Genomic DNA, 13,448 nt, shown 5'->3' on the forward strand with positions numbered 1-13,448 from the left:
ATCACATCATTTTATTTCTATATCATCATCATACCAAAAACACATCATCACATAAACACAAACTGAAATCAAATTATTGATAAAAGATGTCCTTGCAATAATCAGTTAGGCATATACACATACTATAGACCATCTCTCACGACTATGACAAAATATGAGGACAAAATGCATATTCTCTTACGACTATGACAAAATATGAGAACAAAATTTAAAGGTGGTCTAGGAGCTGGAGGCTATAACAAAACGAATCCCTCTGGATGCCCCTCTGCTCTCCCTTGTGCCTCTCTCAAGCTAACATTCTCCCTTGTCTTAGCACATAGTTGCTGCATACGATCTTGCTCTTGTTTGAGTCCATCTATCTTAGCACATAGTTGTTGCACCTCTATCTGCATTTGTCTCTCCCTCTCTCGGACCTGATCAGGTTGGATCTGCAGACTATTCCGTTCTGCTTGAGCTTGGTCTCTCTCAATTAGGGCCACACCTCTCACAAACTCTGCCCTTGCTAATCTCTCATAAAGTTCATCCATCTCTACCATAGCAGCATATATTTTTTCCATGGCCCTACCGCACTCTCGAGTGTTAGCTGCGAAACACAAACAGCAAAAAATGTTAGTTCCATGTATCTCGAATCACAAGAAGCTCTAACTATTTTCTAAACACATACTCATCTATGTTTATGAAAACTCAGCGCGCGCAAAAACATATTTGATTTATGTGATTATTAACAGGTGTGACTGTGGTGTAATGACTATCAGGTTAATTCAGCAGTGGTTACATTTAGAATTCTTAAAAAATGTGATCTAATCCTGCCCGAGATATTTAAAAGGAAAAGAAATAACATTTCGAGGCAGCCTATAATCTCTGCCAACATTCCGAAAACTAAGAAACCTTTAAGGTTGACCATAACCTAGAAAATTTAATTATCAAACAGTAAATGGTAAACCATAATGCAGTAACTACGAAAGAGAGACTTACCAGTTACTGAACATGCAGTTCTTGTTGCAGATGCCTCTGAAGACGATAAGGTAAAACGGGGATATGCAGCAGAATTGGCAGTGGAAGTTGGTCCTGATGAAAATGACATCCCAGATGTTGGTACGGTTACAGCAGCAGAAGTAGTGGTCTGTGCTAGTGCAGTCCCTTCACCAGGTAAAGGAATTGTAATTGTATGTGGACTAGTGGTTGATGAAGACGAAGCAACAGTGCAAAACGCATTTGATGGTTGCAATACAGAGGAGGACTGAGTTGCTGAGGAAGTGGGCGGATTTCCCACATGAGATTTGGAAGGCGTGGGTGGAGTAAATGCTATGCCCGGAGTGCGGAAAGACAGATCCACATCCAGAGCAGAAGATTGCGAAGGGATTGCAAAGAATTGCGTAGGTGGACAAACCGTAGGGGCGTCGAAGAGAGCCGTAGGCGGGTAAGCCGTAGTGCCGCCGAAGAGAGGCGTAGGCGCGTAAGTCGAATTGCCGGGGAAGGATGGTGCAGGCGCGTAAGCCGCAGTGGCACCAGAGAAAGGCGTAGGCGCGTAACCCGCAGTGGCGATGAAGGGGGTACCAGGGGCGTAAGTCGCAGTGACGCCGGGGAGAGGCGTAGGTGTATCAGCCGCAGTGACTGATACGGGGAATTCAAATCCTCTGTTCGCCATGGCTAAAGTTCAAGTAATGCCGAAAAAGGATTAAAATTGAAAACTGAAGCCTTGGACCCTAGGGTTTTGTAAAATAAACAATCTGTTGTTCTTGTAAGCGTGTTACCTGATTTGGTTTGTGAAAGCATTCTCCACTGGGATTTATATGATATCATAGGACACCAGTTGGGTTGGGTAGGATTGGCCGACCATATAGTAATAGAGGATTTATTATTTTATTTTAAAAAAATCTTTACGATTTCAAGCGGAAACAAATTAACCTTAAATCACAACGTAGGGCTTGTTTATATTTGTGCTAATTATTTATTATAATTTTGCAGTATTGTTAGTTGAAAATTATATTATTTTAATTATGTTTGTGTCTTATAAATTATAACTATTTTATCTGAAGAAAATCATATCTATAGAGAGGCCTATCTTATGATAGACTGTTTGGAAAATTCATTGTTAGATCGAATTGAATTCAGAATTTGGGATCGGTTTTAAAACTCTTGTTCTCTTCATGGGTGGTTAGATTTGAAATTTGAGCTTTATTTCTCTGTGGTATAACTATTGGAAAGGGTAAAAATTGTTAGGGATAGATGGTGTCAAGTTTATAATTGGAAGTAGATGCTTGTTCTCAATTTCCCCAAGGGTAGCTGATGTTGAATTTTGGATTTTTATTTCTCTATGTTATAGTTGGTTGATAGGGGTTGAAAAAGATAAGCATTCGAAGGAGTAGACAGCATTGAATTCCTAATCTAGAAGTATATGTTTGTTCTCCATTTTCCTACAAGCAGTTAATTTTTTATTTTTAATTCTTAGTGTCCTATGTTGTAGCCATTTGATAGGGGTTGAATGTGGTTGGTAGTGTGATTAGACAAAGTAGGCAAGTAGCTAAGGTGGTCTATTCCCACTTTATGTCCCAACTATCTATTCTTGTCATTAAAACAAAAATAAAACACCATACATTGTATGAGGCTTGATAATTTTATCTCTTATATTAATATCTTAATCTATTGAGTACATTCCTTATATCTCATTTATAGTTTCTATCTTCTATTCACTATTCTTCTATTCCCCTCATCTTTTTAACTCATTGGCAACTGCCTACTTATATATCCTATTAGGGATGCAGCCCCTAGATGATATCCCTAAGAATAATCTCTTTCCTTAGTTACATATTCAGGAACCGTGTTAACAGATCACACCCTTATCTCTCTAGACCAGTGTTTGTATTCTATTTTTTTATCAACAATAACTATATTTAAACTAAATATAGTTTTATTCTATATGTAATATTCACATAAATAAAATTCTATATTACAATTGCATTTATCCCCTTAACTAATTTTTTTCAAGTTCTTTTAAAATACTTAAATAATCTTCATTTATATGAGTTATTTGTTGGTACCATAAAAAAAAGATTCTTCTAAAAATATCTTTCTCTTTAAAATAAGAGTCCACTTAAGTGCTTAAAAAATCACGACCACTAAAAGTAGAGACGCCAATCTTCTCTGTCATTGGTTATGATAGTGGAGCTACATACTTTATAAACTATACAAACAAAATAAGCATTGTATTTGAGAGAATACACTTTCAAGTTGATATTGTGTGCTCACAAACACCTTTCACAAAAATCATATCTCCTTTTAATAAATCCTTTTCATTTATTATGATAGTCAAGGTGCATACTTTATAAACTATACAAACAAAATTATCATTACACTTTAGAGTATAATTTCTAGTTGAGTGTGCACACAAACATCTTTAGAAAACATTATATCTCTTTGCACCATATTACAAATTTCATTAGATAAAACAACCTACATCCCTACATAATTGAATTTGATAACTAATGATAGGTTCTATGTCATACCATGCATGTCTATCACACCATTGGCATGTTTCACTTGTCCATCATGGAACCAAAATTAGAATTTTCTATTGCTAACTATGCTCAAATAAAAAATATTGTTGAGATACAACTTCTACCATTATATTCACCATAATTTTAAAAATCACCCTTGATGAGACTGTAGAATCTTGAACCTAACCTATCCTCTCTGAACCAACTGATTAGCAAACAATAACAGCAAAAAGAAGAAATTGCAAAAAAAAATCACAATTCAGAATAAAAAATAAAGTGCCTTGTTTTTTTTGGAAGTGCACACAGCAATATCTTTATTGAAGCTTAATTAAAAAATTACATAGAGGCTGTATATATAAAGAATTTGTAGTCTAGAAGAATTAATTATAACTGCAGTTCTAAATATATTCCTAGCATTGCATGGAAAGCTACTAAGGCTCTCAAACTAAAAAAAGCAAATTACTTCCTAAATTAACAATACAATAAGTGCATGCACATCATGCTTTATTTACTAAAACACAAACTCATGCAAAAAACAAAACTAAAAATAGTCCTAAGGATTAATGCATGTTGAAGTACATGCTTTATTTGCATGAATAAACAAAAAACTATTAACTAAACTAATCTAGCTGCATGCTAGAGCAGCATCAGTTATCAATAGAGACATCATATCAAAAGAAGCCTCAAATTCTATCAACCATTCCTCTTTCAATACATGAATCATTAAGGCCATTGAAAAGATATCTCCATCATTTTTCTTTTCTCCTTTTTCCCTCTATTGCTGGTCTTATTGTAGTTCCAATAGTTAGGCATAGACATTTTAAGAGATTAAAATCTCTCATATAAATTAGATATATACATTTCTTTATTTTTCCCTTTTTAGTATTTCACCTTTGTTTTTCAATTTCCCATGACTAACTATAGCCTCATTAGTACATTCAAAGTCAATTTATTAACCACTACTTTAGTCATTTTTGTTTCAAACTAATGGTCTCTATAACTCCATCAAGTGATCCCATGATCTGAAAAAGTAGTAGTAGTCTCATTGCTTATATATACTCCATGTTTTTTACTTTAATTCAGTGTATTGTGGTCACATTCATATTGAACATATACAAATCTGTAGCCAAAAGAACACCATCACCAATCTTAATTGTTAACCAATGATTTAGCATGGTAGAAGTCTCACAACTTCTTCTCAAAAACATTTATGATCACTACTCAATGTGTAGTCTAGATAACAAAATCTAACAAGGAGTGTCTCATGAAACCCTTTGCCTTTTTTTCTAGTAAGTTTCAATAAGCTTGTCTAAGAGAATGTCCTTCATTTTCTAGTAAGTTTCAATAAGCTTGTCTTCAAGAATGTCCTTTATTTTGATGAACCTATATATTTGTATGTCATTTTATTTCTGTATCATCATTTTATTTCTATATCATCATCATACCAAAAACACATCGTCCCATACACACAAACTGAAATCAAATTATTGATAAAAGATGTCCTTGCAGTAATCAGTTATCCATATACACATACTATACCCCATCTCTCACGACTATGACAAAATATGAGGACAAAATGCATATTCTCTTACGACTGTGACAAAATATGAGATCAAAATTTAAAGGTTGTCTAGGAGCTGGAGGCTATAACAAAACGAATCCCTCTGGATGCTCCTCTGCTCTCCCTTGTGCCTCTCTCAAGCTAACATTCTCCATTGTCAATGCATCCATCCTCAACGGTACTTGTATATCTGATACTCTCATCTGACGAAGTGTCTCGAGCTCTCCTCGCAAACGATCTTGCTCTGTTTTGAGTCCATCTATATTAGCACATAGTTGCTGCATACGATCTTGCTCTTGTTTGAGTTCATCTATCTTAGCACGTAGTTGTTGCATCTCTATCTGATGAATTGTCTCGAGCTCTCCTAGCACACGATTTTGCTCTACTTTGAGTGCATCTATCTTAGCACATAGTTGTTGCACAGGATGTTGCTCTACTTTGAGGGCATTTGTCTCAGCAAATAGTTGTTGCACACGATCTCGCTCTAATTTGAGGGCATAATTCGTAGCACATAGTTGTTGCACCTCTATCTGCATTTGTCTCTCCCTCTCTCGGGTCTGATCAGGTTGAATCTGCAGACTATTCCGTTCTGCTTGAGCTTGGTCTCTCTCAATTAGGGCCACACCTCTCACAAACTCTGCCCTTGCTAATCTCTCATAAAGTTGAACCATCTCTACCATAGCAGCATATATTTTTTCCATGGCCCTATCGCACTCTCGAGTGTTAGCTGCGAAACACAAACACCAAAAAATGTTAGTTCCATGTATCTCGAATCACAAGAAGCTCTAACTATTTTCTAAACAGATACTCATCTATGTTTATGAAAACTCAGCGCGCGCAAAAACATATTTGATTTATGTGATTATAAACAGGTGTGACTGTGGTGTAATGACTACCAGGTTAATTCAGCAGTGGTTACATTTAGAATTCTTAAAAAATGTGATCTAATCGTGCCTGAGATATTTAAAAGGAAAAGAAAAGAACATTTCAAGGCAGCCTATAATCTCTGCCAACATTCCGAAAACTAAGAAACCTTTAAGGTTGACCATAACCTAGAAAATTTAATTATCAAACAGTAAATGGCAAACCATAATGCAGTAACTACGAAAGAGAGACTTACCAGTTACTGAAGATGCAGTTCTTGTTGCAGATGCCTCTGAAGACGATAAGGTAAAACGGGGATATGAAGCGGAATTGGTAGTGGAAGTTGGTCCTGATGAAAATGACATCCCAGATGTTGGTACGGTTACAGCAGCAGAAGTAGTGGTCTGTGCTAGTGCAGTCCCTTCACCAGATAAAGGAATTGTAATTGTAGGTGCACTGGTGGTTGGTGAAGACGAAGCAACAGTGCAAAACGCATTTGATGGTTGCGATACAGAGGAGGATTGAGTTGCTGAGGAAGTGGGCGGATTTCCCACCTGAGTGTTGGAAGGCGTGGATGGAGTAAATGCTATGCCCGGAGTGCGGAAAGACAGATCCACATCCAGAGCAGAAGATTGCGAAGGGATGGCAAAGAATGGCGTAGGTGGAGAAACCGTAGGGGCGTCGAAGAGAGCCGTAGGCGGGTAAGCCGTAGTGCCGCCGAAGAGAGGCGTAGGCGCGTAAGTCGCAATGCCGGGGAAGGATGGTGCAGGCGCGTAAGCCGCAGTGGCGCCAAAGAAAGGCGTAGGCGCGTAACCCGCAGTGGCGATGAAGGGGGTACCAGGGGCGTAAGTCGCAGTGACGCCGGGGAGAGGCGTAGGTGTATCAGCCGCAGTGACTGATACGGGGAATTCGAATCCTCTGTTCGTCATTGCTAAAGTTCAAGTAATGCCGAAAAAGCATTAAAATTGAAAACTGAATCCTTGGACCCTAGGGTTTTGTAAAATAAACAATCTGTTGCTCCTGTAAGCGTGTTACCTGGTTTGGTTTGTTAAAGCATTCACCACTGGGATTTATATGATATCATAGGACACCAGTTGGGTTGGGTAGGATTGGCCGACCATATAGTAATAGAGGATTTATTATTTTATTTTTAAAAAATCTATAAGAACGTAGGGCTAGTGTATATTTGTGCTAATTATTTATTATAATTTTGCAGTATTGTTAGTTGAAAATTATATTATTTTAATTATATTTGTGTCTTATAAATTATAACTATTTTATTTGAAGAAAATGATATTTAATTATGAAATATTAATTATAATTCTAATTTTAATAATATAGTATTAATAATTATTTAGGTTATTTAGGTTACTTAGTGTGGCTATTGTTTATTAAATTTAAGTATTTCTCATTGTTATCGTGTCTATGGCTTGTAGAATGATACTTTGGGGGAAGGCAATTAGTGCTTCAATGACGTTTGAACTGGCTTAGTCTCAAGTCTTATAATTGACGACATATGGAGTAGGGTTTCGTATATAAATTATATAAAATGTGAGTTTGTTTTTTAATCTGTAAAGTAGTTTTATTATGTTTTCGTGGTTTTGTATGAGAGCATGGAGGCAAAACAAAGCATTTGTTATTTCATTTATTGTGAAAGATACTAAACTTGTATTTTGATGAAAATCTTACCATACTAGTTGAATCATCTTGTCCCAAATTTTGCATCACTTGATATAAACTTAATTGTCATTCATATATTGTAGAGAACTAAAACATAATATAGAATATAGTATAATAGATTAAATTTAATGTTCATGGGATTTTGGGATTTTAAAAAGAAATGGATGAGGTGTCATTAGCCAATAGAATATTTACTCTTATGAATAAATAAAACTGTACTTCAATTTTTATCATTTTTAATAAAAATGTTTGTAATAGTTACCCTTACATATAACTTTTAGTCAACGGACAACTAAATCATAATATAGAATATAGTATAATAGATGAAATTTAAGATGAAATAGTTTAATTATTTATTTGTGTAGTGTGAATCAAATCCCTATAAAATAGCTAATAAATTTTATTATGTTTTCAGAAATAAAATTTGTTGAAATTTTATATTATATTAAAGAATCTCTTTATTTACATTTTTTTTTGGTTGGGTAATAGGTCAAAGCCGATATTTTATCACTTTATATATTATATTATGAATAGATAACGAAAAAAATTAAAATAGACATATATTTGTTATTATTTCTATAGTCTAAATTCACATTTCTCAAGTTATAAAATTGTGAAAAATATTTTATAGCTATTTGATTGGCCAAAATAATTTGACACAAATTTCATTAACTACAACAGTCACTTTTTTACACAAAAATTCCATACATAATCTAGATCAATGGGGTAGCTTCTATAATATAAAGATCTAAAAAACTATAAAATGTATGCCCTACCCATAAGGGGTGCAACAAGGCAACACAAAGATGTGCTATAAAAAATATAACTTACATATCATAAAAAATATTTATAAACAATTTTTTGTGCACAAAAGAAGAACTCCTCATGGATAAAATTTAACTTTAGCCTTTTTTTTTTCTTTTTTGAAAGATGACATTAGTAGAATTTGGTGTATTCTTGAAGGAGACCTTTTCCTCTTGACCTATATCCATGTATGCTCAGATTGGGAGGAGAAAACTAAATTTTGATCCACCTCATTTAGTGGGAATTTCTCCTCATATCCTTTAAACAAACTAAATCAACATGATCATCACCCTTCCTAAATGTCCCATTAAGTAGTGATTCTTTTAAACAAGCAACAAAAAATGTTGGTAGGATGTCATTGCTTCTCCTTGAGAAAAGATTGGATATCTATATAAGAACAATGTAATATGCATCTCAAGTAAAAACCCTTGCACCTTGCACATTTTGTTTATTTGGGGAGAGAAATAGAAGTTCCAAGTGAACAAGTTGGCAAAGGGAGCTAGAAAAGCTTTAAACCATCTTAGGGTAAACTAGATAATAGTAAAAAAACACCTCCTACATTAAAAATAATTCCTTTCATAATGTACATATTTCGACTAGAGTCTCCTGCCAACTTTCAATGAGATTTCAACTAGAAGGCCCATGGAAAATCCCATCTCTAAACATACTCAATCACATGTGGGAATTGCATAATTTATTGGTTCTTTTACAAAATATGTAAACCTACGCAAACCATTTCCAATCATTCTCAAACAGTTCAACTCCAAAAACTAGAGAGGGACATCTTTTGATATTGATCTGATTTCTTTCACTGATGGTGTTTGTCAAGGTTGTGTGCTTGGTAAGAATCTCAAGGATTCTTTTACTTTGAGTACAAACCACCATGCTACGGTAAATTGGACCTAGTTCATGGTGACTTCATGTTCTTTCTCACTGCTTTTTTTGGGGGGGCCAAATATATGCTTGCATCGAATGATGAATTCTCTAGGCGTACATGGGCATAATTTCTAATGTAAAAGAGTGATGTCTTTAATTTAATTAGGATGTATAAAGCATTTGTAGAGAAGTATTATGGTCTTTCTATTAGGAAGATATGCACAGATAGTGACAAGGAGTATGTGAATCTGAAATTCCAAGACTTTTGTTTTAATCATGGCATCCTTTTTAGCTACTCTTCTAGGGAGAATTTTAACTACTAAATGGTCTAGGAGAATAGCGTTTGAAGGTCCATCTAAATGTGTTTTCCTAAAATTTGTCCCCATTCAATTATACTAGAATAGATTATGTTTATCAAAAGAACCAACATTCTCTTGGGCTTCTCTTCATGGGAGAATTTTAACTACTCAATGGTTTAGGAGAATAGGCTTTGAAGGTTCATCTATATGTGATTTATGTGAACACCATGATGAGTAATTCAATCATATCATTTTAGGATGTCTCTTTTCCCAAAAATAGTAGAGATGGTTGTGTTCTGAACTAGGATGAATCACTTCTCTTCCTAACGACATCCTTAACCTTTTTAAAAGTTGGTCAGAGTTAAATAGGAATTGTATATATGGATGTCTGATGATTATTTTCCACTCCATTATCCAATTGAAACTATGTAAAGAGAGAAACTGTATAAATTTCCAAGGAAAGAAGATGATTTGGGAGTCGTTCATCAATAAGGTGGAAGTTGCTAATGTTGAAGTGATGAATAGTAGAATTGGAGGTCATTTGAAAAGGAAGGTTTAATTTTGAAATTAGAATCGCTCTATTAGAATGAAATGGTTTAGATTGAAGATTCCTCTTTGCATTGGCAATGGGGATCAAATAAGTAAAATAAAAAGAGAAAATCATGTTTGGTCCACTCCTAAGATAGGTTGGGATAAATTGAATTTTGATATTGCTTCTCAATGTAATCATGGAACCTTTAGAGATGATTGTGTAGTTCATGCCTATGATGGTTCAATTTTAGCTAAGTTGGAAAATAATCTAGAAGATGACACAAATAACATAGCTGAACCCAAAGCTCTACTGGAAGGGGTACTTCTTTGCAGAGAGTTAAACATAAATATTTCAAAAATAGAAAGGTATTTCACCATAATAATTAATGCCTTGAGGGCAGGCTCTACTACAAATTGGATACTCAATTCATTTGTTGGGAAATAAATTGAGGTAATTAATTCCTTTGAAGAAGTAATCTTCAATCATATCTATAGAGAGGCCAATCTTATGATAGATCGTTTGGAAAATTCATTGTTAAATGGAATTGAATTCAGAATTTGGGATCGGTTGGAAAACTCTTGTTCTCTCCATGGGTGGTTAGATTTGAAATTTGAGCTTTATTTCTCTGTGGTATAACTATTTAAAAGGGTAAAAATTGTTACAGATAGATGGTGTCAAGTTTATAATTGGAAGTAGATGCTTGTTCTCAATTTCCCCAAGGGTAGCTGATGTTGAATTTTGGATTTTTATTTGTCTATGTTATAGTTGTTTGATAGCGGTTGAAAAAGATAAGCATTTGGAGGGGTAGACAATATTGAATTCCTAATCTAGAAGTATATGTTTGTTCTCAATTTTCCTACAAGTAGTTAATTTTTTGTTTTTAATTCTTAGTGTCCTATGTTGTAGCCATTTGATAGGGGTTGAATGTGGTTGGTAGTGTGATTAGAGAAAGTAGGCAAGTAGCTAATGTGGTATATTCCCACTTTATGTCCCAACTATCTATTCTTGTCATTAAAACAAAAATAAAACACCATACATAGTATGAGGCTTGATAATTTTATCTCTTATATTAATATCTTAATCTATTGAGTACATTCCTTATATCTCATTTATACTTTCTATCTTCTATTCACTATTCTTCTATTCCCCTCATCATCTTTTTAACTTATTGGAAACTGCCTACTTATATATCCTATTAGGGATGCAGCCCCTAGATGATATCCCTAAGAATAATCTCTTTCCTTAGTTACATATTCAGGAACCATGTTAACAGATCACACCCTTATCTCTCTAGACCGGTGTTTGTATTCTATTTTTTTATCAACAATAACTATATTTAAGCTAAACATAGTTTTATTTTATATGTAATATTCACATAAATAAAATTCTATATTACAATTGCATTTATCCCCATAACTAATATTTTTCAAGTTCTTTTAAAATACTTAAATAATATTCATTTATATGAGTTATTTGTTCGTACCATAAGAAAATGATTCTTCTTTAAATATTTTTCTCTTTAAAATTAGAGTCCACTTAAGTGCTTAAAAAATCATGACCACTGAAAGTAGAGACGCCAATTTTCTCTATCATTGGTTATGATAGTGGAGCTGCATACTTTATAAACTATACAAACAAAATAAGCATTGTATTTGAGAGAATACACTTTCAAGTTGATATTGTAAGCTCAGAAACACCTTTCACAAAAATTATATCTCCTTTTCATTTGTTATGATAGTCAAGGTGCATACTTTATAAACTGTACAAACAAAATAATCATTACACTTGAGAGTATAATTTCTAGTTGAGTGTGCACACAAACATCTTTAGAAAACACTATATCTCTTTGCACGATATTACGAATTTTAGTAGATAAAACAACCTACATCCATACATAATTGAATTTGATAACTAATGATAGGTTCTATGTCAAACCATGCATGTCTATCGCACCATTGGCATGTTTCACTTGTCCATCATGGAACCAAAATTAGAATTTTCTATTGCTCACTATGCTCAAATAAAAAATATTATTGAGATACAACTTCTACCATTATATTCACCATAATTTTAAAAATCACCCTTGATGAGACATCATATCAAAAGAAGCCTTAAATTCTATCAACCATTCATCTTTCAATACATGAATCATTAAGGCCATTGAAAAGATATCTCCATCATTTTTCTTTTTTCCTTTTTCCCTCTGTTGCTGGTCTTTTTGTAATTCCAATAGTTAGGCATAGACTTTTTAAGAGATTTAAATATCTCATATAAATTAGATATATAAATTTCTTTATTTTTCCCTTTTTAGTATTTCCCCTTTGTTTTTCAATTTCCCATGACTAACTAAAGCCTCATTAGTACATTTAAAGTCAATTTATTAACCACTAATTTAGTCATTTTTGTTTCAAACTAATGGTCTCTATAACTCCATCAAGTGATCCCATGATCTGAAAAAGTAGTAGTAGTCTCATTGCATATTTATACTTCATTTTTTCTACTTTAATTCAATGTATTGTGGTCACATTCATAGTGAACATATTCAAATCTGTAGCCAAAAAAACACCGTCACCAATCTTAATTGTTAACCAATTGTTTAGCATGGTACAAGTCTTCAATAATGTCCTTTATTTCAATGAACCTATCTATTGGTATGTTTTTATTATAAGTTGCAACCCAAATAAAAGTTAGAACAAGAAAAAATTGTTCCTAACACCTAATATTTGAGCTTATCAATCAAGCTCTATATCAAATTAAAAGAAGTAGAAGTGTAAAATATTCTCAATATACTAATTTATGACATAAGGTATGTGAAAAAATAATAATTGCAAGAAAATAAACACAAAAACCATACCACATCTTAGTGATTTGTGCAAAGAAAACCCTTTAAAGAGAAAAATCCCAATCCAAAGAAACTTAATGTGTTATTCAATATCAAATAGTAGAAGAGATTTTTCTAAAATTTTGATCCGAAACAATACTGAGGATTAAAGAATAAGTTGAGCTGGAAGAAAATGTCAATCCTCGAAAGATGCCCTTCAATAAGGATTCCTTATTTTCAAGATCTCCACCTTTATTATGTTCCCTTCTTATCCAAATTTCATTCAATTATTTACACATGACTAATTTGAATCTATTATTTATCTTTATTTCTTAAAGAATTACAAACATAAACTAAAATATTGTCATAACATCACATCATTTTATTTCTATATCATCATCATACCAAAAACACATCATCACATAAACACAAACTGAAATCAAATTATTGATAAAAGATGTCCTTGCAGTAATCAGATATCCATATACACATACTATACCCCATCTCTCACGAC

General features: G+C 33.5%; 2 protein-coding genes across 2 annotated transcripts; both read right to left on the reverse strand.

The window, feature by feature from the left end:
- Positions 1-233: 233 nt before the first annotated feature.
- On the reverse strand, positions 234-1,648 carry LOC131874840 (endochitinase A1-like). The gene is made up of 2 exons (XM_059218761.1): positions 976-1,648; positions 234-583 (listed from the first exon to the last, which is right to left on the reverse strand). The coding sequence occupies exons 1-2, from the start codon at positions 1,646-1,648 to the stop codon at positions 234-236; spliced, it is 1,023 nt and encodes a 340-aa protein (XP_059074744.1).
- Positions 1,649-5,141: 3,493 nt separating this feature from the next.
- On the reverse strand, positions 5,142-6,851 carry LOC131874841 (uncharacterized). Its single transcript, XM_059218762.1, has 2 exons — positions 6,179-6,851; positions 5,142-5,785 (listed from the first exon to the last, which is right to left on the reverse strand). The coding sequence occupies exons 1-2, from the start codon at positions 6,849-6,851 to the stop codon at positions 5,142-5,144; spliced, it is 1,317 nt and encodes a 438-aa protein (XP_059074745.1).
- Positions 6,852-13,448: the final 6,597 nt, after the last annotated feature.

The sequence above is a fragment of the Cryptomeria japonica genome, chromosome 4 (assembly GCF_030272615.1).
Source record: "Cryptomeria japonica chromosome 4, Sugi_1.0, whole genome shotgun sequence".
In the NCBI taxonomy this organism is placed as follows: domain Eukaryota; kingdom Viridiplantae; phylum Streptophyta; class Pinopsida; order Cupressales; family Cupressaceae; genus Cryptomeria; species Cryptomeria japonica.

What these genes read in the sequence shown, in the direction of transcription:
- LOC131874840 (XM_059218761.1), bottom strand. Translation starts at nt 1,648, where the DNA reads ATGGCGAACAGAGGATTTGAATTCCCCGTATCAGTCACTGCGGCTGAT. An exon ending in AACTGCATGTTCAGTAACTG is followed by an intron (nt 584 to 975) that starts GTAAGTCTCTCT and finishes TGTGTTTCGCAG; the next exon opens with CTAACACTCGAGAGTGCGGT.
- LOC131874841 (XM_059218762.1), bottom strand. Translation starts at nt 6,851, where the DNA reads ATGACGAACAGAGGATTCGAATTCCCCGTATCAGTCACTGCGGCTGAT. An exon ending in AACTGCATCTTCAGTAACTG is followed by an intron (nt 5,786 to 6,178) that starts GTAAGTCTCTCT and finishes TGTGTTTCGCAG; the next exon opens with CTAACACTCGAGAGTGCGAT.